Source organism: Folsomia candida, unplaced genomic scaffold, assembly GCF_002217175.1.
Source record: "Folsomia candida strain VU population unplaced genomic scaffold, ASM221717v1 Fcan01_Sc069, whole genome shotgun sequence".
In the NCBI taxonomy this organism is placed as follows: domain Eukaryota; kingdom Metazoa; phylum Arthropoda; class Collembola; order Entomobryomorpha; family Isotomidae; genus Folsomia; species Folsomia candida.
In genome coordinates, this window is record NW_019091261.1 from 90,527 (window position 1) to 116,389 (window position 25,863).

At 36.8% G+C, this 25,863-nt stretch overlaps 1 protein-coding gene and 1 long non-coding RNA gene across 2 annotated transcripts; one reads left to right on the forward strand and one right to left on the reverse strand.

Annotated features, from left to right (window-relative positions):
* Positions 1–9,496: 9,496 nt before the first annotated feature.
* LOC118433684 lies at positions 9,497–10,547 on the reverse strand. The gene is made up of 2 exons (XM_035845864.1): positions 10,248–10,547; positions 9,497–10,082 (listed from the first exon to the last, which is right to left on the reverse strand). The coding sequence occupies exons 1-2, from the start codon at positions 10,377–10,379 to the stop codon at positions 9,603–9,605; spliced, it is 612 nt and encodes a 203-aa protein (XP_035701757.1). The 5' UTR covers positions 10,380–10,547; the 3' UTR covers positions 9,497–9,602.
* Positions 10,548–20,415: 9,868 nt separating this feature from the next.
* On the forward strand, positions 20,416–22,280 carry LOC118433687. The gene is made up of 2 exons (XR_004833522.1): positions 20,416–20,635; positions 21,059–22,280. It is a non-coding gene; the product is annotated as an uncharacterized LOC118433687 (long non-coding RNA).
* The last annotated feature ends 3,583 nt before the right edge of the window (positions 22,281–25,863 follow it).

The following is a 25,863-nucleotide window of genomic DNA, read 5'->3' on the forward strand; positions in this document are numbered from 1 at the left end:
AAAATTTGATGCATAATAACCCCACCACCTACATGACCCCCACCGGCCAACCACTTGACCGATTTGGCTCATCTTCGAACTTGATTTGTCTTCTGGGTCGATATAGATGTGGTAAAAATTTCAAGTCGATCGGTTGAGTTTAAAGACAGTTATCGTGTCCACAGACCGACAGACGGACGGACGGACGGACAGACATAACGGGTACATAAGCCCTGCCTCGGGCTAAAAAGTATATCCTTAGGCTCTTGAGCTTAATAAAGAACATAGAAATGATTCTAATTGTTTACTGTTTGGGTACTCACATTCTGTATCTTGTGTGTTGTAGAACGCATCCGTGGAAACGTTTCTACACAGGAAGTCATCCCATTATGCAAACATCTAAAGCCTACTATTTGAAGTACACAGGAATGTCGCGTCTTAGAAGTTATTTCAGAAGCCTTTCGGAAAGCAATTTTTACGCGCATCAGTCCCAGATGAAAGTGAGCTATTTCCGAACTCGTATCAATTTTTACGAGAACGTGTTTAAAGCTTATCATGATAATATGCCATTGAACGTAATGTTTTCTTATCATCCTGACAAACCTGATGATGAACAGGTAAAACCGTTGAAAATAAGTCATGGAATTTCCGTAATTTTTGTCGTAGTTTTAATAGTGGTTGCATTAGCGCTGATATTACAAGTTGTTGAATACGTGATTAGTATAAGAAGATACATCTGGATATGTATAGAGAATACAGCCATTCGATATTCAGCATTAATCATGTTGTATTTTGGCATAATACGAAGGTACTTAAAGGGTATTCCTAGAGAACTTCGGGGGTTTGTAATTGCTCAACAAAATTTAGCACGTAAGTTCCTTAGACATTAGAAGTTAATTCATCCGAGCAATGTAAATATTTATATAATTTTAAGATTGACTTCTTACATGTTTTGAACTTAAACGAACGAATAAGCATTATTGAGCATTATTAAGCATTTATTGATATAATATGTGTATGCATGTATCTTAATTGCATAAATAGCCATTATCTCAAGTAACAAAGTCAAATATTAATGGAATAAATACTAAACTTTTGCTAAGGTTTTAGCTTTTTAATTGTCCTCGATTGACCTTCAAAATAAATGTAAAAGTGTTGAATAAAAAAAGCTTGACCTTTACCTCTAGAATCCGAAAAAACAATTGCTGGATAAGAAAGAAAGTTTAAATAAGAAATAAGAAATTTTCCGCTGAAATCAGCAACCCGTTTCGAGTTCTATTAGAAGGACTGAAAATTTTCAAAATGCAAGGAAACCCGAACTGGGAAATGCAATTCACTAATTATTGCTCTCTTGCAATTTTTCTCTCAAAATCATCTTATGAAGTATGAGGGTTAGATAATTTAGAATTTTTAACAACTTCTGACAGGCAACGTTGGCACAACAAAACTTTATTATAGGCTTGGGTACTGTTTATCCACGTTTTCTAAATTCTCCATTGTTTGCACAATAAGTAAGCCCAAGCTATAATTCAGCCCAATCTTACGGAAGGAGTTGAATTACTTGTACAACAAAAATCAAATTAAAAGCCAAATTCCATTTAAAATTCAAATAATTATAGAAATAAATAACGGCAATTTTAGTATTTGGCATAACTCAAATTTAACTATTTATACAATCATCAACTATCACCAGGTATCATATATTTGATGTACATATTACATAAATTGGTTTCTATAGCGCTAAGGTTCTTACTAGTTGTTAATAGTACATGCGTGCAGCTAATAAGGGCAATTTAGTTACATGTAATGATGGTGTGTTCATTCGACAGGTTTCCGGATTATGCGAAGGTAATGTAGGGTTAATCTACCATAATTTGGATTGTCTAATTCTTATCACATATTTCCTGACGCGTGAATTTAATTTGTTTTCGTCAAAAGCATCACATATGCTCGAGGATGGGTACAATTATGTAAATTACCTCCCACTACTTCATATGCATATCTTTGCATGTTACAAATGTATATACATATTTATATACCGAAGCTTGAAATGAAAGCGTTGGGAAGATGTTGATTCTCCTAAAGTTTGATGTCCAAGGTGTATTTAATAAATTCATTACATCCATCGTCAAGGTGGAAACTTGAAACTTGTGGTTGCATATATGTTATCCTCCCGTGTTGTGTGTTTGCGTAGGTAGAAATATACCAAACTAAAAAAAATTGTAAAATATAATTTGCTTTTCAAACCTTGAGGTTGGGTGATTTAAAGCCATGAGTTTATTTCGTAACCAAAAGGCGCATGTGCAAAACTGAAATAACTTTGCGATTCTTTATTTGCAAGATGAAAATATTTAATTCCATTCTTCACTTTGTTGCTACCCTTGTAACGATTTTGGCACTACTTTGCACGTGTGGTGTGGGAATGGAGGAAGCCTCAAAGCATAGCTTGCTTACACTGGATATCCGAATTAAGGTCACGGACTACTTTGTTCCATTCATCAACTGCACAACGATGGTCTTCGCCCGAGACAAATGGTATCCCGAGTCCAACTTACCTGCTCATGGGCCAATAATTTCACTTGGATACGACACCAATATCAGCTTGGTAACGGGAAAGACGATTCAGGAAAAGTTTTATGTCGCACGAAGACGCAATAAAGCAGCCCATTGCTGGACAACGATTACTATTCTCCCCGAACAAGCTGGGGTATCCAAAGAGAAGGAATATTTAAAATTTGTTGGTCGGTCCTGCTTCATTGACAGGACTTGGCGATCACATTACTTCATTCTGATAACTGGTGTTAAGCACGATATTACACTTGATACCTGGATGGACCTATATGTTTTCGATTTTCTCGGTGTAATTGAGCTTATATTAGTGGACATAAATCAAAGCCATAGTTCATTGCTGCAGTATAAATACCACAACATATATTATAACTTAAGTATACCACTAATAAAAGAATTACAGGAGCATATTAGGATTCCCACGATTGAAATGGAGCAGTCTGAGGCTTGGTATCACATAGAGTGTTCACAAAGGGATTGTTTTGATAGCTTTTCCCAACTGGGTAAGAAATTGTCACTTCGGGGCAAGTATTTCTGGACTACAGAAGAACTTACTTTAGCAAACATTGCCAAACTTAGCGATCTACGTGATCAGATTGCTGACAAGAGTAAGCCAAATACGCGTCACGTATATAAGGATTTAGCTAATGCCGTCTCATTTCATAAATTCCTCTCCTATGTGATTTTGCAAGACGTGCTAATTTACGGCGTTGTAGGTAAAAGGCCATATCATCATTTTGAACACATGTGGCGCCTGGGTATGTTTCCTACTGGTGGATATGGCTTCGTCATCCATGATATTAAAACATACAGCTTCGTTTCGTGCTACGGAGTAAGACTGAATTCTACAATGTTGGATGCGTTAAGTAGTCCGTTTGATAATACAAGTTGGGCATATATGGGGATATCTTTTATCACGGTGGTTTTAGTTTTTAGTTCAATACTTACACGATGTTCGTCGAATGCAATCCTCCTAGTTGTTGGGATATCGCTGGAAAACTCGGTTTCCCTGTCCGCTTTCGAAGCAAAGTTCAGGCAAAAGGCATATTCCATGGTCGGAGTAAATACCCTCTACGCAATCTGGACTATTATGGTAGGAACTCTGTTAACGAATTGGTATAAAACCTTGTTCACTATGGAAATGATTGTTCCAACGGTTTACAAATCACCTTGGACAGGGTTGTTGGAATTTGAAGGGATTCGAATATTTATGCCGTTCACCTTCTTTGGTGGAGCAAATTTGGATTCGGATAGAGGTGATTACCTTGACGGGTATTTATTTTTCTACTATCAACTCCTTGATTTTACTCACCATATAAGATTCAATGGCAAACAAACTAACGATAAGAAAATTGCAAAAAAATTATTTAAGCGGCTGCAAGTACATTTCGGGGTGGACGATAACATGAATATCGTTCGAAATGGGACGTCTGGAACAACCGTTGGTCACTTGCAATATTACAATAGAACTACTTGGGAGGATTTCCCGATCCAGCCGGTGCTGTATGATGCTGACGGTGTCAAGGTTATAAAAAGCTTGCAAACTTGCGGAAAGGTGGCCTTGATGGATACAAAGGAGAATATCGCGGAAATTACGAATTTCTTAAATGACTATCACCAAACCGCGATGTATGTCAAGGTCAATGGCGAATCATTCTTTACTGAGGGAAGGCCGGACGTTAGGGGTTGGGGAATGCCTCCGATTCGAAGTGATTACGTCGAGAAGCGACTCAAAAGACTTATCTCGTCAGGAATTTTGACCCAATTGAAAGCCATGTATAGAATGTGGAGGCCCCCAAAATTGTTGGGGTATCATGCGAATTGGACCGGTCCGAGAGATAAACCGGTTTCTCGACTAGATTTTAGTTCTAAGGTCACAACTGGTTTTTATATTAGTGGATGTGGCTTGATTGGATGCATTTTTGTGTTAATTGTGGAGTTTGTGAAATATAAATATTACAAGATGCATAATTTTGTAAATCTTTACACTTAGCTTAAGGGATCTTCTATTGAGAGTTTTCTTATAGCTGTCATAGCCAACTGATAAATATGTACAACTAAATAAATTTTGTGAACAAGAACCTACGTATGTATGCAAAAACTTTGGTCCATATCCCCTAATATTTATAAAACCATTTCATTTCAGTTGAGGCTATGAGCAGCCCAATTACCTGAACATAAAATAGTTTTACGTATGGGAATTGTACAAAATTCGCATGTTGTGCAATTGACGTCTCTTCAAACTATTTTGTGTACATCGTCAATTTAAACATCCATCAATCCTGAATTTAATAATTTGACATATATATTAAATAAATAGCCAACGCTGCCAATTTTTTTTTTAATTCTCTTGAAGATGCAGTGTCTGAATATTCATATTTGAAAATACTAAGCTTCAGTAATTTCAGAGAGAAGGAATTACGAAAATACTATAGCACAGTGTTCCACAGAAAATAAAATTGCGACAAAATTACGTTTTGGCTTTTTTTGAGTGCCACACTATCCCAGGAATTATGTCCAGCCAAAAAAAAATTTAAAAAAAATCATGGGGTGTGCCTGCTGGGACATTGGGGGTGTGGTCGCCGAAAAAAAAATTATGGAATTTCAAAATTCCAACGATAGGAGTTTATTAGGGAGTTAATTCTAGTAATGTGGCAAAAATTTTGGACCTCTGACCTTGTTGGTTGCAAAGATATTCAAAGAGTACCAAAAAAAGTCATAAAAAATCGTCTGATTTGCCATGTTTAGGGCCATATTTCAAGAAACGCTCGCATTTCGAGCAGAAATTCTCATCGGATTTTCGAAGTACCTTCATAAAACTTCAACAATTGAGAAAAAAGGCTGCTCCAACATCAAGCGTTTTTTAAAAATCGCCCTCGAAAATCCAGAAATGGGCGAAGGTCAAGTCTCACGTAGCCCCATGTATAGGGTACCATTGGAAAGGCGACCGCGAGTGGAGTCCGAATATATATACTTTGTGGGGTCTAGGACCACCCCCTGAGAAGTTACAGATAAAAGAAGGTTTTGAGTTTTCACTCTCCAACTCGCCAGTATTTAACACAGCGTCGGATTACGACTTTGCATTGCAGGGTAAATGAGCAAACTACACCAATTCTAGCGAGTTGAAGAGTGAAAACTCAAAATTTTCTTTTATCTTTTAACTTCTCAGGGAGTGGTCCTAGACCCCACAAAGTACATATATATATTCGGACTCCATTCGCGGTCACCTTTCCAATGGTACCCTATACATGGGGCTACGTGAGACTTGACCTTCGCCCATTTCTGGATTTTCGAGGGCGATTTTCAAAAAACGCTTGATGTTGGAGCAGCCGTTTTTTCTCAATTATTGAAGTTTTATGAGGGTACTTCGAAAATCGGATGAGAATTTCTGTCCAATAATGATAACCCATTAAATAATGGAAGTATTTAGGCAGACAGCATTCTTTCAGTTATGTAAACAATCTTTTTGAATCATTAATTTACAATATTAATTTAGATTCGCTAAACCAAAGCGTCCCAAGATATGAATCAAATCGCTGCAAAACTAAAAATAGTGTAAATTGCAAAATATCAGTTAAACTTGGCAAATTAACAACGAAACGTAATCTTTTCAAACATCTTTTCTGCATGAAAATTATCCCTACAAATGCAATTTTTTCAATTAAATGTAAACTTTAATCTGTAATAGTGTTGCTCACAGAATCGGGATTTTTCTCGGGTTTCGGTATCGGGCCCAGGTACAAAATTTCATGGTATTTCAATTTCAATTAAACTTTCAAATTTCTGGTACTAAATTTCAAACCTTAATTTTCCGTAATTTTTTGGGGTAATGAGATGCTGAACAAAAAGTTTTTTAAATGCATATGATCATCAGGACGATTATAAATCCAATCAATTATAATCGTCTTCTATACGCTCGTTCATTTAACCAATTACAGGGAAACAGTTTGATAGTCTTAATACTATCAAACGATTTCTGATTATATTTTAAACCATTATTGGTTATTATTCTTGCTTCATGATTTGTAAACCAAACCTAAAGAGCTAAACGTGTTTTTGAGGACGGCAAAAAATATTACATACATGATTACAATCCACACCGACATTATCGATTTGGACAATTTAACTAAATAATTCAACACAGTTTGTCAAACAACAGCTATATGAATATATAAATTCTTTAAATAGTTTTGCACGATAACTCCTTTCCAAAAGTCATAGTTAGCAGATAATCCATAAATGCTTCTTCTCGTGTCATCTGAAAAGGCTGGTTAATCATTCTGGTTCCGAATTTGTATTCATGCCCTGATGACAGGTACGTATTCAAGTAACTTGTATACCTGTCGTAAACTATTTCATTTCTGACCTAAAATGATCCACAAAACTTTTCTCACACTCCTCATTATATCCGTTCTGCCTCGAACGTTGGGTATTGATACGCTTCTTAACAGTGATTTTGGGCACTTTGGTCCCTGCGTTATGAAATTCATAAGATTGACCGACACCCTTGAATACATCGACCTGGCGGAACAACTCATCCACGCAAACAATCCAACCTGATATACACGGTTGGTGGGCGACCAAAATTTTACCATCCAGCTATTCACGACCAGCTGAATGTACTAGATTTCAAATTCTACGAAATTTGCACGATCACAATTTTCATAACGTTTGGCGTTGAGGATAACAAATTTTATTGGAATTATTTAAATTACACTCGAGATGTTCACAGGGGATTGGAACATTCAACACTTATCATAATTTCAAAACAACCACCAGAAGACATAATACAGGTTAGGTGCCCAAGGGATTGTATCGAGCAGCGGAAAATCTTTGCCCTTCATTTAACAAGGAGTCATCAGAATTCCGACTTAGTTCAAATAGAATGGTATTTTATATGTCCTTACTGCAATAAGGTTGTTCAGTCCGTAATCTACAACCGCAATGTCAAGAAATTGACCCTGATTTCGCTTCGTAAGGAATGGCGAACCGATGTGAATTTCGCGGTTGTTGCGGAAGGCGGATTTATTCATGCCTCAATTTGTGAACAAGGACAATTTAATCTACCTCATTTAGCACCACCTTCGAAAGAATGTCCTCAATGTGATATACAACATTTAACGATAGCTTTAATTCTGAACATTTCGTTTGTACAAGTTCCTCTCCACAAATATCCTCATCATAAGTGGGGTGGATTTCTGAAACATTTTGCATTACGGGACATTTATCGACGTCTCAAATTATATTCTTCATTTAAATATGAAGGAACACACGCGATTTATTGCAATTTCAATGTTTGGTCGGAAAACTCAGATTCTGCCGTGTGGGTGATTTTCTACAGGGGTGTGGCTCACTTGCTTAGCCATTATCGTGGCCACACTTCTATCACCAACTTTCAAGAATTTGCTTCTACATCGAAAAATTAGTATTACCTACAAGTTAGTTCGGCTTTTGGGAGATTTGGTTTTCATAATATGTGTAAAATTTCTAAAACAAGAGATGCCAAGTAAGCGTTTCTCCATTTGGATTGTTGTGCCTCTATTTTTTACAACTTTTATGCTGTTAGCTCAATACGAATTATACTTGACGGTTAATCTCGTAGCGCCACCGGGGTATAAATTACTTCACAACCTTAGCGAATTTTTTGCCAACGATCACACCATCGTGTACCTGTCAGAGGACGTTCAAGGCTTCTCGTCAACCAAGAACCAGCTAGTAAAGGAATATGCGAGAATTTCCTTGGGTGGTTTTCCCCACGAGAAAACAATCGTTGCTAGGTAAATAATTTAATATGTAGCGTTAGCTCGTTACACTGTTACACTAAACTGAGAGCAATTACACTATCTTTCCGACTTAACTAATTTCATTTTTTTTATTTCAAGGCACGACTGGCATAATTTTTCAGAACATGTCACCAAGCATCGTCCAAAAAACGTGATTCTAGTTAATAGAAAACTCTCTGTATTTTATTGCCATCTTCGCTTACAAAATAAGTTGCTGCAGGGCGAGTATGAGTGTTTTATTGTGTATAATGTTGCCTTGAATAGGGCAAGATTTACTGTTTTACGGAACATGCTACGCGTTGAGATTGGGCGAACTATAAGTTTACTTGACATGTCTGGCTTCCCTGACATGTGGGATAGTCAACTAAAACATTTGCGTAAATTGACAGCAATGCATTGGCCTTCTAGGAGGGTGGCATTACCCTACATTTCAATCAACACCCTGACATCCTTCTTCAAGTTTGTGGGCATTTGTGTGGTTTTGTTTGTAATTACTGTTATGTTGGAGATCGTATCCGAGGTAGAATTTCGGTCGCGGTTTTGCAACAAGGTTAGAGATGTTGTGAAAACAGTAGTCAGGCATTGGTCGAAATTTGTGGGTGTTAATGAGAACAGAAAGTCGAGGAGAAAGAATTCGTGGCTGAATAGAAAACAATTCTTTTAGGATAGAAATACACTTGTGTAATTATCCTGTTGATGTGCATATAAATACAAAAATATATTGGTATGTACAAATGTGTCAAGTCAATTGTGCACAATTGTGAATGCTTTAAATGAATAGCTAATAAATAAATCAAAATTTTGTACATATGCATACATCTACATAATCCGATAGCAACTGGATTACCTGCCGGTGACAATTTTGTTTCTGTTACACGACTAATTTCACTTCGCTGCTTCCTGATAATTTCAGTAATTTGCCAACAACTCGATAACAAATATGCAGGTTAACATGGCAGATTGTTCAAAAGCAATACTTTCCCCATGTTGACCACTGCTTATGTATTCCTCTCACAAATTCCATCCACACACCGTGAGGCCAAACTGCTTAAAAATTTGTGGATACGTTACCACAGAAAAGAAAAACTTGTCATGAATTTCATGTAGGATAAATAACACATATATTTATTCTAGCCGTGAGGCGCTATTTGTTCAGGAATCCGCCTTGAAAATCAACAAAGGGAAATTTAACACGAAATAATTATTATTTATTTTAAATATTTTGCTGAATAATGAAAATCTTAATGCATACACAATTAAAAAATTTCATATTCAGGGTGTCGTACTCCTCCAGCAAAGGTACAAATAGTCCTTCATCCTATATTTATTAATATCTTGGGTACATTCCTCCCAGTATGAGTCCCCCACAATCTCATTAGCTGTTCTCAACAGGGCCACTTCAATTATTTTTTCCTTGTGCGAAATGTCCCTGATAACTCGTAGATAGCGAAAAAGTCCGCCTGCCCCCTTTGCCAGGTTTTTCGAGACCTTATCCTCCTTTTCTTGTACATCTATCCGGAGTGAGGTTACCCCCTCATCTAACCGACTACTCCACTCGGGGACAAGCCAGACATAGTCGCCACCAAAACCTGCATTAATGTCGGCCGTCTTTCCAGTCACTTCGGCAATATTGTTTGGCGGTATCTGACTGCTCTCATTCCCGTAAATAATGTCAATCCATGAGAGATAGTTTCTGTTATTAGTGTAAACCCAATTTGTAAAGTACGGTGATCTTCTGTTCCGATTCAGTAACTGAGGTTCATTTATGAAGGAAAATATAGTTTGCTGAGGGTAACGCTTAATTTACAGTCCGAAATTAATTTTCATTGTCCTTATCCTCTAATGTGTTTTTATAACGTTGGAGGATAGGGAAAATAAAAATTAATATCGGACTATAAATTAGGCGTGAACGACAACCTCTGGATTTGCTTGATTATTATATGTTCGCTGAAGTTTTCCAGACTGACGACGTATGAATTTTGGTTTTAGACCAAAAACATAGCTTGCACAAGATACGCACATCATTAAAAATATGATCTTAAATGCCATGTTCTCGATTTTTCTGTTGACGAATATTATTAATAAGTACAAAGATACATGTGTCCGCACAATTTAGATATTCCCTAAATCGTATCGACTATACAGTGATTATTATCAAGATTTTAAATATATTTCGTGTAAGAAATGTTTTCAGTTAGTTTTCTGCTTAACTATTTCGCTCTGTTACAGATATGTATAAAAACTGGATGATAACTAACCAACTTTTTCCTCTCAAGAAATTAAATCACTTTTCTAATTATAATCGAAGATATTTGCATAATTTTCAGCGAAAATATTGCTTACTACAAGATGTGTAATGCGTTTCTAAATTGGAAATAATTGCCACATTATTGAGATACGTAAAGTACATAATATGTACTTTATATGTATATTATACATATAATTACCTAATGACAATTGTTGTATGTAAAAGACGAGTAGCAAAGAGGTAATTGAAATAGAACGCTTCATTTTAAATCCATGTTTTTATTTTCGGTCTAGCAACAGGCTAAAGGTAAAGATTTGCACAGTCAGTGAATTACTGAAAGGCATAATTTGTATCTTATTAGTTATGTCGTCCAACTCACGCATGCAACGTTTGATTCACATGATGGGAATATAAACATTATAAATTATTCGCAATTAAACTTGCCAATTGTTTGCAGTGTAACTGTTGCACATGCATATTCATCGTACCTCGCGTACATACATACTGAGTTTTGTTAACATAAGTTTCAGTTAGACTCAAAGTATATGTACGATATGATTGTGAATTTTAGTAATAAACCTTTCTTTAGATATCGTCGTACTAATTCCGAAAGGAGATAAGTGCAGTCGATGCTTAATTCCGAAATAGGGTAAGTACACAAGAAATACACGTTAAAAGGCTGAACTTATCCACTTTCGGAATTAAGCATCGACTGCACTTATCAACTTTCGGAATTAAGCATCGACTGCACTTATCCCCTTTCTGAATTAGTACATCGATATATGTATGCATCTATGTATATTGGGTTACCATTATGTACATATGTACATATACACTTAAGCGCTTTCTATGTAGATTACAAAAGAACATAATTGAGGACCACAAATTTCTAAATATTTACAGATGTACACCTGTAGTTTATGCAGTCTGCATTATCTCACTATCCCTGGATTTCGGATGATTTCCTTTCTATTCGGTTGATAACGGCCGGTGCTAATTAAGTGGAGCAACACGGGGAGTGGTGATTATGTTTATTAATATTTATTTAACCATTTAAACAAAAGTACGCTCTAAAATAATATATTTCTATAGAGGTAGAAAAGTAGAGATGTTGCTCCAGAAAGATATTCGACTGAGTTATTGTGTGGAGAGCGAGGTATGGGCACGTTCACCAACAAGAAAAGAAAAACTTAAATTTATTATGCTGAGATGGCAGGAAAGGGGAGAAATCCCAGAATGGGGTTACTGAGAACCCTTCTCACTTGAGGGAATCATGCACAAGTGAGATGGGTTACACCGCCTGTCTGTCTATCCGTCTATCTGTGTGCGCGATAACTTTTCTAAATTTCAAAATTTCGAAACAAAGTTAGCATGTCTTGACTCTTCTAGCCTGGGTCAGGTCAAGTTCGTAATTCGCGCTCCGACTGAACGTAGGCTGCAAAAACGCAATAAAAATTTTCAACGGTCAATGCTTGAGGAGTGGTATGAAAATTGAAGTTCAGGAAAATCTATTTTCATTGGCCAGGGGGCAATTGAATCCTAATTGTTTTGTTATACCAGCCTTCCCCCGGAGTTTCGCGCCTTAGAAACTCCAATAAGGTGTATTATAATCAAAACTTTGAATATGATTTTTATTCGGGGCTGAGTAATAACAGTTACTTGTCTAACAAAAGTTTCGACATTCTTTACATTTGACCTCGTCCAAACTGTCATGGAGTAATCGTACGTAGAAATAATAGCGATTTCAGGAATCCCTACCTCATTACAATCTACATATATACCCGTGAACTTTAAATTTCGATATTTTTTTGCCTGTGACCTCGTGGAGAGCTGTCACTTTGTCGTTCGATTTTCGAAATGACCTATTCCATACGATGCAATTTCGAAACTCCTAACAATTTTACTCCCCACGTGGGGTCAGAGTACTTCCTCTAAGCGTTAAGGTGTTGAAATCAGTCAAGTACATGAGTGTAAAGAAAACGAAAAAGGTGGTATGAAGTGAACTGTGTCGTATTACTCCGTTTTATACACTGCGGTATTCCCAGCTACTAGCTCAAAAAGAGAAAGGCGAAACTGCTCTTAGTGCTCTGCAGTGCAATCCGGCAACAGGGTCGGAGTGAACAAAATAACCAATCAAATAAAGGTGTTCTCTCTTCATAGTATGATAAAGACCTATCGTTTGTTACGATATGTCGACATATCATAAATGTCATAATTGTCCAAGATGTCAGACATTTAAAATGTCGGATCAATATCAATATTTGTCATTGTGTCAAATTTGCAAATTTCATGACATATTGGCATTGACATTTTAGACGTTTATGATATTTTCTCAAATTTGCCCTCTGGGAAGCATATATGAACCACGATAACCTTAACTTCTCCTAGTTTTAATCGCCTCCATTCTACTGAACTCCACCTACCAATTTGGTGAAAATGAACCCAACATGTTGTTATTTACCATCTAGTTAATTACAAAAACCTACTGATGAACCGACCGTACACTTTCAACAGTCTGATAAATTTTGGGGTTGGTGTTCAAGTAGGTTCGCCGACAATTGTAGTCCGCTGCTTCTTGTTCAAGTTGTCAGTTATTTGTATCTGTCTGTAGCAGTTTATTTCATAACTTCATCTTAAGCGCGTAACCAATTTCGATTATGGTCGTCGAACGTGATATATATTTCCCTCTGCTTAATTTCTATTTTGGCATGTGCATGTTTCGAAGGTAATTGTCTTCAAACAAAACAAATAACTCATACAAGACATACCAAGGGAATTAAACCATAAAATCCGTTTCCATATTTCGCTAGAGAGACAAACTCTGGCTCCTTACCACCACCACCACTATCTCGAGACAGTCTTGTAGTGTGGTCGCCTCACTTTGCCTCTCTAACTCGCATCTCACCAACCAACATTTCGTTTTTTAATTTGTTGACGGGGATTTTGAACCAACTCGTGTTCAGATGCTTGTTATCTTTCACACGAGTTGGTTCGTCTCTCCAAATTCTCTGAATTTACGATTATTAAGTTTGAAGGTGTTCGATAAGCCGAATTAGCACGTTGTTAAGCCTCATAGGGCTAAATTTCGAGAAAGGAGCATCATTATAAATTAAAATAACGGTACTTTTTTAATTTTGACGGATTTAGATAAGTCAAATTAGCTTATCTGAAAAATTAATAAGCACCTTGATAAGCCCCGCAGCCCTAATTTTTCAGCGGAAATCGTCATGTTTAATTAAAATAAGCTAAGGTTCAAAACAATTGTGTTTGCTACGGCACTTACCACATAAGCCACCCCCTGAGAAACTTTGACCCCAAAATACTCATGGTTCTGTACATTTCTACCCGGGCAACAAAAGCTGAAATACGGATTTTTTCAAGTAGAAAAATCTGGCATCAGGTTGTCAGGCTTGAAATGAGAGGAAGCATGAGTTTTTTAATGATTTGTAATACGCTATTAACCCGGGTCAAAATTTTAAATTTTTGAAACTTTTGATGCATCAAAATGTTCGGGGAGAATTTGAATGTCATATCGTCGTACTAATTCCGAAAGGGAATAAGTGCAGTCGATAGTTAATTCTGAAAGGGGATAAATGCAGTCGATAGTTAATTCTGAAAGGGGATAAGTGCAGTCGATGCTTAATTCCGAAAGGGGATAAGTTAAGCATTCTAACATGCATTTCTTGCGCACTTATCCCCTTTCGGAATTAAGCATCGACTGCACTTATCTCCTTTCGGAATTAAGTATCGACTGCATTTATCTGATTTCGGAATTAAGTATCGACTGCACTTATTCCCTTTCAGAATTAGTACGACGATATGTAAGTCCAGGACTAACTCCTTTCTGCAAAGTATGGATTGGTTTTATCATTTCCCCAATTTCCTCATTATATTTTTCAAAGGGGTGTGGTTAGGCATAATTCAAAAAATGTTATGTTACATTGCTCCACGCACACCCAGTTTCATTCACAATTTTTTAAATTAAATTCGGTGACATCGACGCCACACGGTATGATAACATTTGGCAAATTTCACCTCATACTTCTCCAATTTTACAACGGAAATAAAATTATGAGCGCGTCAAACTTGGGAGTTGAGAAATTATTTGTCAATATGTCCATGATGTCATGTCAAATCATGTACATATTTTCAGATCATGACATTTATGACCTACTTACGTTTAGGATTTATAGCATGACATAATAACGGCATGCCATGACATTATAACAGCCCTAAAAGGCCAGCTTGACGGAAATTATCATGTGCAGATTAAATTTTTTAGAAAATCTTCAAATCAGTTATTTTGTTGCATTCTAGCTAAATTTGAATTTTTTGTGGAAAAATAATTGATTTGCTCCTTTGGAAATATAAATAATATGTAATTACCAACCACTATTTGTTCCCCTTTTGTGTTCAAAAATTATCCAAATTCGATCAAAATTGGATTTTTGATGAAGGTTTGAAACAACAAAAACAGGCGTTTTGGGCCACTTTGAGGGGGAGTAGCGGGCTCAAATGGGGACATGGAATCAAATCCTGCTTCTTTTTTCCTACATTCACCGGGTACTAAAACATATCCAAAGGGCATCGAAATCGGCTTACCCCTCAATGGGAAGCAATCCTCCTGAGAGCAATCAGACTATCTTTCTAACTTAACTAATTTTTTTTTATTTCAAGGTACGACTGGCGAAATTTTTCAGAGCATCGTCCAAAAAACGTGATTCTAGTTAATAGACAACTTCCTGCATTTTATTGCCATCTTCGCTTACAAAATAAGTTGTTGATGGGCGAGTATGAGTGTTTTATTGTGTATAATGTTGCCCTGAATAGGGCAAGATTTACTGTTTTACGGAACGTGCTACGCATTGAGATTCGGCGAACTATAAGCTTACTTGACATGTCTGGCTTCCCACACATGTGGGATAGTCAACTAAAACATTTGCGTATATTGACAGCAATGGATTGGCCTTCTAGGAGGGTGGCGTTACCCTACATTTCAATCAACACCCTGACATCCTTCTTCAAGTTTGTGGGTATTTGTGTGGTGGTGCTTGTGGTGACTGTTAGAGATCGTATCCGATGTAGAATTTCGGGAGCTGTTTTGCAACAAGGTTGGAGATGTTGTAAAAAGAGTAGTCAGGCATTGGTCGAAATTTGGCGTTAATGAGAACAGAAAGTCGAGGAGAAAAAATTCGTGGCTGAATTGAAAACACTTCTATAAGGGCAGAAATACACTTCGGTAATTAACTTGCTGATACGCATATACATAGTCTAGTCAGGTATTTTTGGACATATGTTTATGTAAATATTTATCGGGCCAACTGATTAATTTATAAATTTCCTTGTATGTGGGATGCACAAATTATATAGTAATATAAAACAGAAAACGGATTGGAAAAATTCCATCTGTGGGCTGAATACGAGCCTGAAGTGTAGATGTACATCTATGTACCGTGGCACGCACGACTTTTTTGGATCATTTGATCATATCTTTGGCGTTGAGGGTTTGTTAAGCTCTAAACTTCGCATGGTTGTAGGGAAGACCATGGGTTCCAACTGTAAAAAAAGGCTAAAGACCAAAAAATTTTGTTCGACTGGTGCGGAACGCCGAAGTTGAGAGGAAAAATTGCTAAAACGGGTCATTTTGACTTGGTTTCCGAACTATGATCAAAAGCACATGACTTGAGTCCATTTGATAGGCCTAAAAGTAGTTTTCCAATAGAGGAGACACCAGTGAATTAACCACCAGCTTTAGGGTATTTTGGATACCGCGAATTCCCAATATTGACACATTGTGCAATAAAAATTAAGAATTCGGGTTTTCAACCGAATAATTCCAAATTTTGACATTGACATTTTGACGTTGACATTTATGACGTTGACGTTTATGACAGTGACATTTATGACATTGACGTTTATGACAGTGACGTTTATGACAGTGATATTTATGACAGTGACGTTTATAACATTTATGTCATTCATTACATTTCCGGCATTTATGACATGTATGACATCTATGACATAAATGGCTGGATTTATGGTGCCAGTTTATTTTAGATTGGTCTTGAATTCGTTGAAATCTAGGTGGCCCAAAAGTGTTTCTGGAGATCACTTTGACCACATCCATCTGTTCCTTACGCGGTAGTCATTGCTACTGGGGCTCCTTGTATCGTTGGGCGGTACGATGGTACCTATACGCGTTAAGCATAAAAGTAGCTTCTGGAGGTTTGACAACCGCTCATGAATGTCATACATGTCATACATATCATCAATACCATCAATTTCATAAATGCCATAAACTAAATTAATGACTTACAATGTCACTGTCATAAATATCAATGTCAATGAGAAAATGTCAAAAATGTGCATTATGTCAAAGTTTCGTCATATTTGACGTTTATGACATTTATGATATGTCGACGAGTCAATTGACATATTGACAACCCGAATTTACGGGATGTGAAAAGCCGCCCACGACCACACCCACACAGGGGGTGTGGCTTTGAGATTTTTTGTATCTCATCAGAATCCCGTTATTGCGTTGAATAAAATGATATGCTTCATGCCATATCTGCAAAAGATCTGAAAATCTCGAAGAACCACACCCGTAAGAGGTGTGGCTTCCAAATTTGAAGTACTGCATCGTAATCTCCTCGGTCCGCTGAGAAAAATGATATGCTACATGACCTATGTATCTGCAAAGGATTGGAAAAGTCGCCATGAACCACACCCACAAGGGGTGTGGTTTCTAAATTTGAAGTATTGCATCGTAATCTCCTCGGTACACTGAGAAAAATGATATGTCGCATGTCAGGTATTGATCAAGTTAATACAAAAGCGCTGATAGCCACACCCCCTGCCTCCATGGTCATACAACATACGGTCACTGTGTTGAGGTGGATAACAGGGTCAAAATTATGTTAAATAGGGATGGTTAATTTGTGAAAGCATGATGGAAACCGATTTTACGCATTTGTTTCCACTTTCGACCACACCCACAATGACCCCAAATGAGTGGGGTGTGACCCTCTGACCTCTCCCTTGGCGACCAGGAAATTCTGAGTAAGTTCGCCAAGAATTGGTAACCACGCCATTCTAGATTTATTTTAAAATGAAATTATTTGTTGGACAAATTTATCTCATTTTTTTACCTTATGACCTTAATACCCAGGGGGTGGGGCCGAATATACAAAATCTGGGAATATATATTTCGCCCCGGGGTACATATTTTTCAAAACATTCGGAATTTTGAAATTCCATCAAGAACTGACGCCGCACTTAATTTTCAAAATTTGCATGTTATTAGCTTTGGAAAGTATTGATCAACTTTGACCTCGATTTAAGGTCAAACTAGGTCACCCACGGGTTCGGGCCCATGACGTTTTTTGATCATAGCATTGTGGGCTACAACATATAAAAAATTTAGGAAATTTCACGGAAAGCCATTTCCCAGTAATAGGTGGCCCATGTCCTTTTTTAATTTTCTCACCTGCGTGTAATTTTCAACCTCGCTTTCCTACCTATTCACAAACACAGATGGTGACGGATAACCCATACTTGGTTTTAAGAAAAAGTTGGTTAGAATATAAGTTTTTGTTGAGTGACTGGAATACAGTGGAATAATGAAATAGGTCGAGGGAGATAAATGCGAAATTGGAGAAGTGTTTAAAACAAGCTTGTATGTTAAGAGTCAGATTGTTGGGATGGAGTTGTGTAGGTGTTGAAATCATAAATTTTGATTAGATTAGGGAAAAGTCACCTTTGGAACTGGGTCGCAATATACATGTTGTTGAGAGCGGTCCAAGCAACTTCCCGTCGCAAGCGTTTCTCGCGTAAGAGCTAGAGATGACCGTGGAAATGGTGGACTAACTATTACTCATGCCTTACTATGCATATAGTGGGGATAATTAATCAGTTAGACTGATTAATTATCCCCACTATAAACTCGAATACTGGGTTTTACTTATTTATTGCACGAGACGAATTAATTTACAACAATTATAGAAGAAGCATTTTCTTTTTTACGACTTACTGCTTCTCTTCTGAGACTGTATTTCATTTTCTTGGGTCCTGCGACAAGTACTGTGCCCTAAGGTCAGAACTCTTTGGGAGGCATGAGTTGCCACCAGAGCAAATAGTGACTATGTCTCTGCCCGATCTAATTCAATTCATAATCAGATCAGGGCGGTTTGTAGGTCAAGTTAGATCTGTAAATCGTGAGAGTCATGATTTAGCACAATAAAGCGGTGTATACGGGGAGACTGCAATAAGCCTTTGGTGCTTGCGCAGCTGACGGTCCTGTCTAACAATGGCAGGATCGTCACCCCACCAATACATACATACATGCTTCTCTTTCCTAAATTCAAAAACTGACAAACAAAATGAGGATATATTCGACACCGCGACATACAAAATTATAGGGAAACATGAGATTCCTTCATTCTCCTACCTGTTTTACAATTAACATGAGTAAAAGAACAATTGCAACTATATTCATGAACTTATTAAATATCCTATTATTTGTTCCAACTTTCATAACGGCTAGGTATGGTGAATTCACGTCCGCTTCTGGTTTTGTAGATATGATCTCCTTCACTGATTTCTTCTAAGGTAGTATTTTATTTGGCGGTATCCTTGATCCCTTGAGTTACTTCAATTGTTTTAGGATTAGGTACTTCCAAAGGGTAGAGACGCTGGAGCGGTCTCAACAATGTCCCCAACATGGTCTTGACGTTGGCTACTCCAAGCCGTAGTGAGTGGGCTTTTTGACTAAAATAATCGTGGGTCAGAGCCACCTTGGTATATGGAGTTGTTTTGAGTTGTTTTTTTGTCGTACTTTGCCGTATGCTTTGCCGTGGCTACAATGGCTCAGTTGGCTTTGATGTGCCATGAATAAAGATCAAACAGGCCCGTTTTTTCACGTATCAAATTGCTCATGATCACAGCGGATGAGGTAGAGGGGACAATGGTAATCCCATGCTACCCAAGCATAAATGAGAAGGTGCCAGGCAATGATATCAAGACGCTCGTGGACATAGAAGTTTCAATGAGTGAAGGAGAGATGCAATCTATTCACCCAGATGAAGTACACGGAGAAGGTACAGAACCTTAACGTGAAAAATTTTCGGATGACAAACATGCTAAGTCATAATTAGAAGCCCGACTAAATTTGGAAATATTTCTTCTCGGAAGTTTTTAAGTTGAGCTGGCACCATTAAATTCCGTCTCACTGTGCCTCATACCATGTCCAAGTTTGGTCTAACCTTCTTTGTAATAGTACACTGTGTCCCAAAAGTATCTGCGCATCACTCGCGCGCGCGGTTTTCATCCACTTTTTCCCTTACATCTTTCGTGTTTACATTTATTCTTAAACATTTCTTGACCCAATGACCTCAAATGTCAGGCAGTCTCGTGAACACACGAGTAAGGATGCATCATCACAAGAAGGATATCCTGTCGAGAGCAGATACATTTGGGACACGGTGTAATTCACTCTATTCCCTACAGCTCTGTGGTCGAGAGTTATAGGTTTTGGCAAGCAAATTAAGCAATCTGGACCATTGTGCGAGTTGGGGTATTTTTCCGTTAAAATAAAGTTAAACAATATTTACATGCAGGTGTTTGATTAATTGAACAACACGTATTTACACAATACGCTGCGATAAGTGATGTATATGTTGGGCAACCGGAAACCCGATTAGGCTGGCGCCTCTGTTCCAGCAAACAGCCCAACTCAAATCAATATATTAAAATAAGTATGTATTTATTCACCTTACATATTAGCTTTTCAATTTGCTACGGTTGACCTACTTATGGACATATCTCTCATGACGGGGATGTGATAGCGCGACGGGTTTATTGGTTTATCGGTAAAATGGGCTTCACTGAATACAATGGAAACAAGTCAGCTCTGTGCTGAGAATTGAATACATACGTTTCTGTCCAGATTTTGGTCAAAGCAACCGTTAAAAATAATTACATACGCTGGTTCTGATCACAAGACTTATTTAAAACTTATTTAGTTATTCGGCAAATAACTTAGCCGCTAAAATTTAAGGTAAAAGACATCTTTTGAACGTTATAAAACCTGATACTTTTTTCATTTGAAGCGGCACCCTCTCGCTCTAAATAAATTTGTGTAATTTACTATTTACAATTTTACTAAACGGTATTGGTTAAATTTTACCCCATTATCACCCTATATTCTACTCAACCTGGGGTAAATTTTACACAACTTTTATTTAGAGTGCTCATAACATTAATACCGTCAACTGTACTTGTATAAAAATTTGAAACATGTCAAATGTTTCCCTAAAATCACAAAAAAATCTATTATTTTCCTTGTACCGCGAAAATTACTAGCGAAGCGAAGCCACCCAATATTGTGACTAATGTATATAAAATTAAGCACGTTTTAGGTTATCCAGATCTAAAAAAACACGATCTTATTGTGTCATAATACATCTGTTCTAAATAACAGTGCAGCCAGCCATCATGACTAAATCCCAAGGAGACTACGTCACTGTACTGGATCTCTGTATCTCGGATCTCGATCGCCTTCAAGATCATGTACACTCAGCCTTAATAAAAGACCAACTCAACAAAGTACGTGAATTAATCCGCCTTATGAAGGATGACCATTGCAAGTCCAACAAGTGGAGAACTGTTGGCGTCATACTTGAGGTTATTGGAAGTATACCAGCCATAGTTGGCATCATCCTTGCAACGCCTTGCTTGTCATTGCTTATACCTGCGTCTATAGGCATTGGTATCGTGGGATCACTGATCACCATGATAACGGACGTCCGCGCCCATATTGTGGGGCACAGAATGAAGGTACAATTCGACGAATCAGACAAGCAAAGAAACGATGAATTTGCAAAGGCTGGCCGAGAGAATTATGTTCCCCCCGTTGAACACGGCTTTACTTGGGGTAACGTGGGAAAACAATTTGTAAATGCTGGGGTGCAATGAAAAACTTTCTTCAGTTTTTATACACTTTTCCGAAAAGCGATAGATTATAATTGTCGTGGTGGTTTCTTAAAGGCAAAGTGCCTAAATCTTGGCTGGTGTGACACACTTAAAAAGATTTGGACATCCCATCCAACTTTTCTTGGGCTACTATCCTTTGCAAAGATATTCTTTGAGTTGTGGTACTTGTACAGCAATTGGACGTCTGAACCGGAAGTGCTCAAATCCATGAGAGAGGTCGAGCGATGCTTGGCAGAAAAGTTGAAGGGAGATGGGGCACATTCAATGACATCGGATTTGTTGCAGGGTTAATTATTTTATGCCCTTCTTTCAAGTCGAAAGCTGCACAATCGACAAATTTTTTCAGGTCAAAAATTATAGTTAAACAACTTTGGAAACAAGGTTGCACATCAATTTTAGATAAGGGAATTTAGAAAAGATAATTTTAGAAAAGGGAAAACCTACAGGTAATGTGAGAAATAGAAAATTTGTAAGGTTAGGGTATTGTTTATTATTTAAATAGTATGTATTTATTAACATTTTAAAAACATTACTAATATTTTTGAAAAACAAAATTAAAATTTCTGTATATTCGAAGAGTAAAACCAGGCGATAGCTTGTAGTGGAACATTTTGTACTTAATTCTAATTATTATATATTTATCCCAAAGTGTTATGGATGTAGATGTTTAGCTCAACAGAATAAAATATGTTTAACAAATGGAATCCTTACAATTCCTAACTTAGGAGGATAACTTATTCGATTGTCTTTATGATGTTGTAATTTGTGTTTTTTTTTGTAACAAGTAATTGATTACTACAAAACTAACGACCTTTGCAAAGCCATATCTCAATGCCCTTTGGACGCGTCACACATCTCTAAATATGAGTGTAGAAAACGTGTCGGAAGCATACCTGTGTAGCTTCACTCATTTACGGTAAATTGAAGCTTCCATCACAATGGTGGAGTGAAGGAGAGTGAAGGATTTCAAAACTTTGATCGAGTGCAGACCGCACAATCTATGGGTAGATAGCCACCTCCCTCAATCCATTTTTAGCTACAGGGAGTACGGTGGAGATGTTCGTCAAGGTAAAAAACCTAAAAATAACCGATTGACTTGAAATTCAAAACTTAAGGGTGTAGTGACTAAAAAAATTATTCATGCTATATTTTAATCGCCATGACCTTTTTTTCGACACGATACGATTTGAATTTCAAATCAATCGGTTCAATCATGTCGTATCGTGTCGAAAAATCGGTCGTGTCGTGTCTTACATGATCTTACAAATACATAGTCACGTTTTACTACCTCTTTAATCTCAAATGTATGTAAACAACTTAAAAAATTGCTATCGCCTCGACATTCAAAGCTTAAGGGCTTGCTGACCTTAGAAAGGGAACTCTACAAAATTTTAATCGCCATGATCTTTTATCGCCCAATTTTATTCAATTATGTCATGTTGGGTCGAAAAAGGGTCATTGCGTTTAAAATTTTGTAAAAATAAATTTTTAAGGTCATTAAAGCCTTAAACTTTAAGTGTCAAGTCGGTACCACAATTTTACGTTGTTTGGATTCAAGGATTCCTATCAGCTTATAATATATTGTAATGCATTACTGTAGCTAAAGTGAGGGATAAGAATGAGAGTGAGGAAGGGAAACGAGTGAAGGATTTTTCGTTCAATTTGTAAATGCGTGAAGCTTCATGAACCTTCTCTTCATTGAAGTAAGGAGAGTGAAGCATGGTTTAACCTTGGGGTGAAAAGAGTGCAGCCCTACTCATATGCAGAGGTATGGTCGGAAGGTTAAGCTTCATGGTTCCTATTAAAAGAGTTTCAGTAATGTACAAAGTGTACAGTACAAACTGTACAGTACAATTCACAATTAAAAAAGCTGAGTACGCTGGACTTAACGACAAACCAAAGTTGTATTCAATGTAGTGTAGATTTTGTTCGCAGAGAATGCTCTATTTTACATCATTGTTTCAAGAAAAATCCTAAATGACTATATATATACATAAACATATTTACGAATTTTATTATACATACGTGCTAAACTTTAGAAATCTATAATGGAAATAAATTTGACATAAAATTAACTACCAAGGGACCCTTCCAATGGTGTCCAACGACTTAAGGGTCGACACCTATACCAAAACGTGCATAATACATGACTTCTATCGTGACCTGAAAGAATTTCCGTGTAAAATTCACTTTTCGTCAAGTTATGACGATGTTTGTGACGAGAGCGTGACCATCAGCGCAATGAGTTTCCAGTGGGGGATGATCGTCCTCTCCGTTTGTTGACTTCGACCTTGCTGATGAAAAAGTCCATCTCCAAATCCATCGCCAAAACCAGATTTTTTAAAAATTGAAACTTTGAAGACATTTTGAAAATGTTTCAAAATTTCGAAAATGTTATGAAATTCTGTAAATTTTTCAAAATTTCGAAATTTTTTTTGAAATTTTGTAAATTTTTCAAAATTTCTAAAATTTTTTTGAAATTTTGTAAATTTTTCAAAATTTCTAAAATTTTTTTGAAATTTTGTAAATTTTTCAAAAGTTCGAAAATTTTTGAAATTTGAAAATGTTTTGAGATTTTGAAAATTTTTATGAAATTTTGAAAAAATTTTGAAAAAATGAATGCAATTTCGATAAAATTAAAAACAATGGAATTTTTGAGAAAATAAAAAAAGAACGATATCAAAATATTGGTTGATTTTGGAGATGGATTTTTCATGGACAGGAAAGGTAAACAAAGGAGAGGTTGAGCGAGTCAAACTCCCCCCACTGCGCTCGATGGTCATCCGCTCGTCACAAATATCGTCACAACTTGACGAAAAGTGAATTTTACACGGAAATTCCTTCAGTTTACGGTAAAAGTCATGTATTGTGCACATTTTGGTATAGGTGTCGACCCTTAAGTCGTTGGACACCATTGGAAGGGTTCCAATGGTATCCGCACAGTATCTAGATGTTCGTCATCCTCTCTATTAGAAATTATAAAATATTTTTTAAATAAACCCAAACAGCTTTCGAACAATTGAAGATCACTTGTAGTGTCAACCACTGCAAAAATGTTGGGCCTGGTAACCGAGCGATTAACATTGATAGACATGGATCGAGCATATTCAAATATATTCCTGGGATATACCCAATCAATTTTGTGTTTCAGTGCACTTAAAAATTTACGTAATTCTGAAGAGTACTCTGGTCTTTCAAGCAATTGTGAGTCTATATTTTCCTTCAAGGTACTAATCGCACTACCATCTTGTGCAGTAATGGTCCTTCCAAACGAACTTATGGGAATATTTGTCCCTTGGACTAACTCTTTTAAGTTTTGGGGTACTTGTGGCACCCTGTTGGATGTGAAAATTGCGAAAAATTCTCCACCAAATATGCTTCCCACAAAGAATGCGTTAAATAACCAAATTAAAATTATACAATACGTTAAGAACAAGCTGACGCGGTTATTCTTCGCTTGCACAGGCTTGATAACGATATTTGTTCCCTGTTGCAGGAACATACTCAAAGTCCAGGTACACGGAGCAAAGACGAATTCCTTATTCTTATAAATTATTAAGGTTAAACAAGATCCAACAAATATTAAGATAGAAAACGACAAAACATCAATAATTTTAAGTAGAGCTTTTTCCTTTAGCTGTTCTGGTAAGGCAAAAATACTGTATTTCACTTTCCTCGTTTCTATCCTATGTTTTATCCAACTAAGTCTGAAAACTAAACCCGGAGTTAAAAACTCTTCCCTAACTTTTCTTCCATCGTAAAAAACATTTGAAATAACAAGTCCTGCCAAATTTTCGGGTGCTGTTGTCGCTGTAAAGTTGAGTCGAAACACTAGCTCAGACACAGGACAAGTTGTTGTAGGTGTGTTGAGTCCACAGTGCCTCAAACTGCATGCGTGTAAAATAAACTTTACACATATAAATTAATAAACGGAAACCAAGAATAGCACCAGTGAGTTTGCACGCAAAATTTATGTAAATATCTGATATTTGTCCTGTACCATTTTCCCAGAAAGTATTACATACAAGTAGTACTCTTATATATAAAGACAATACTTAAATATTTATGCGTTTTGATTAAGAATTATTGCTGCACCATAACCTGATCCCATGCACTAACAAGGTATGGTCCTCGACTGTAACCCTGGTTCAGGGTACCCACTATGTTTTTTAGAATCTACTTGGACCCCATATAAAGGATCCATTCAAATTTCTTTATAATTTTTATAATTTTTTTATAATTTCTTTATAATTTCGGTTTTTATGTAACACAACATTATACTTAGTCGTTTCA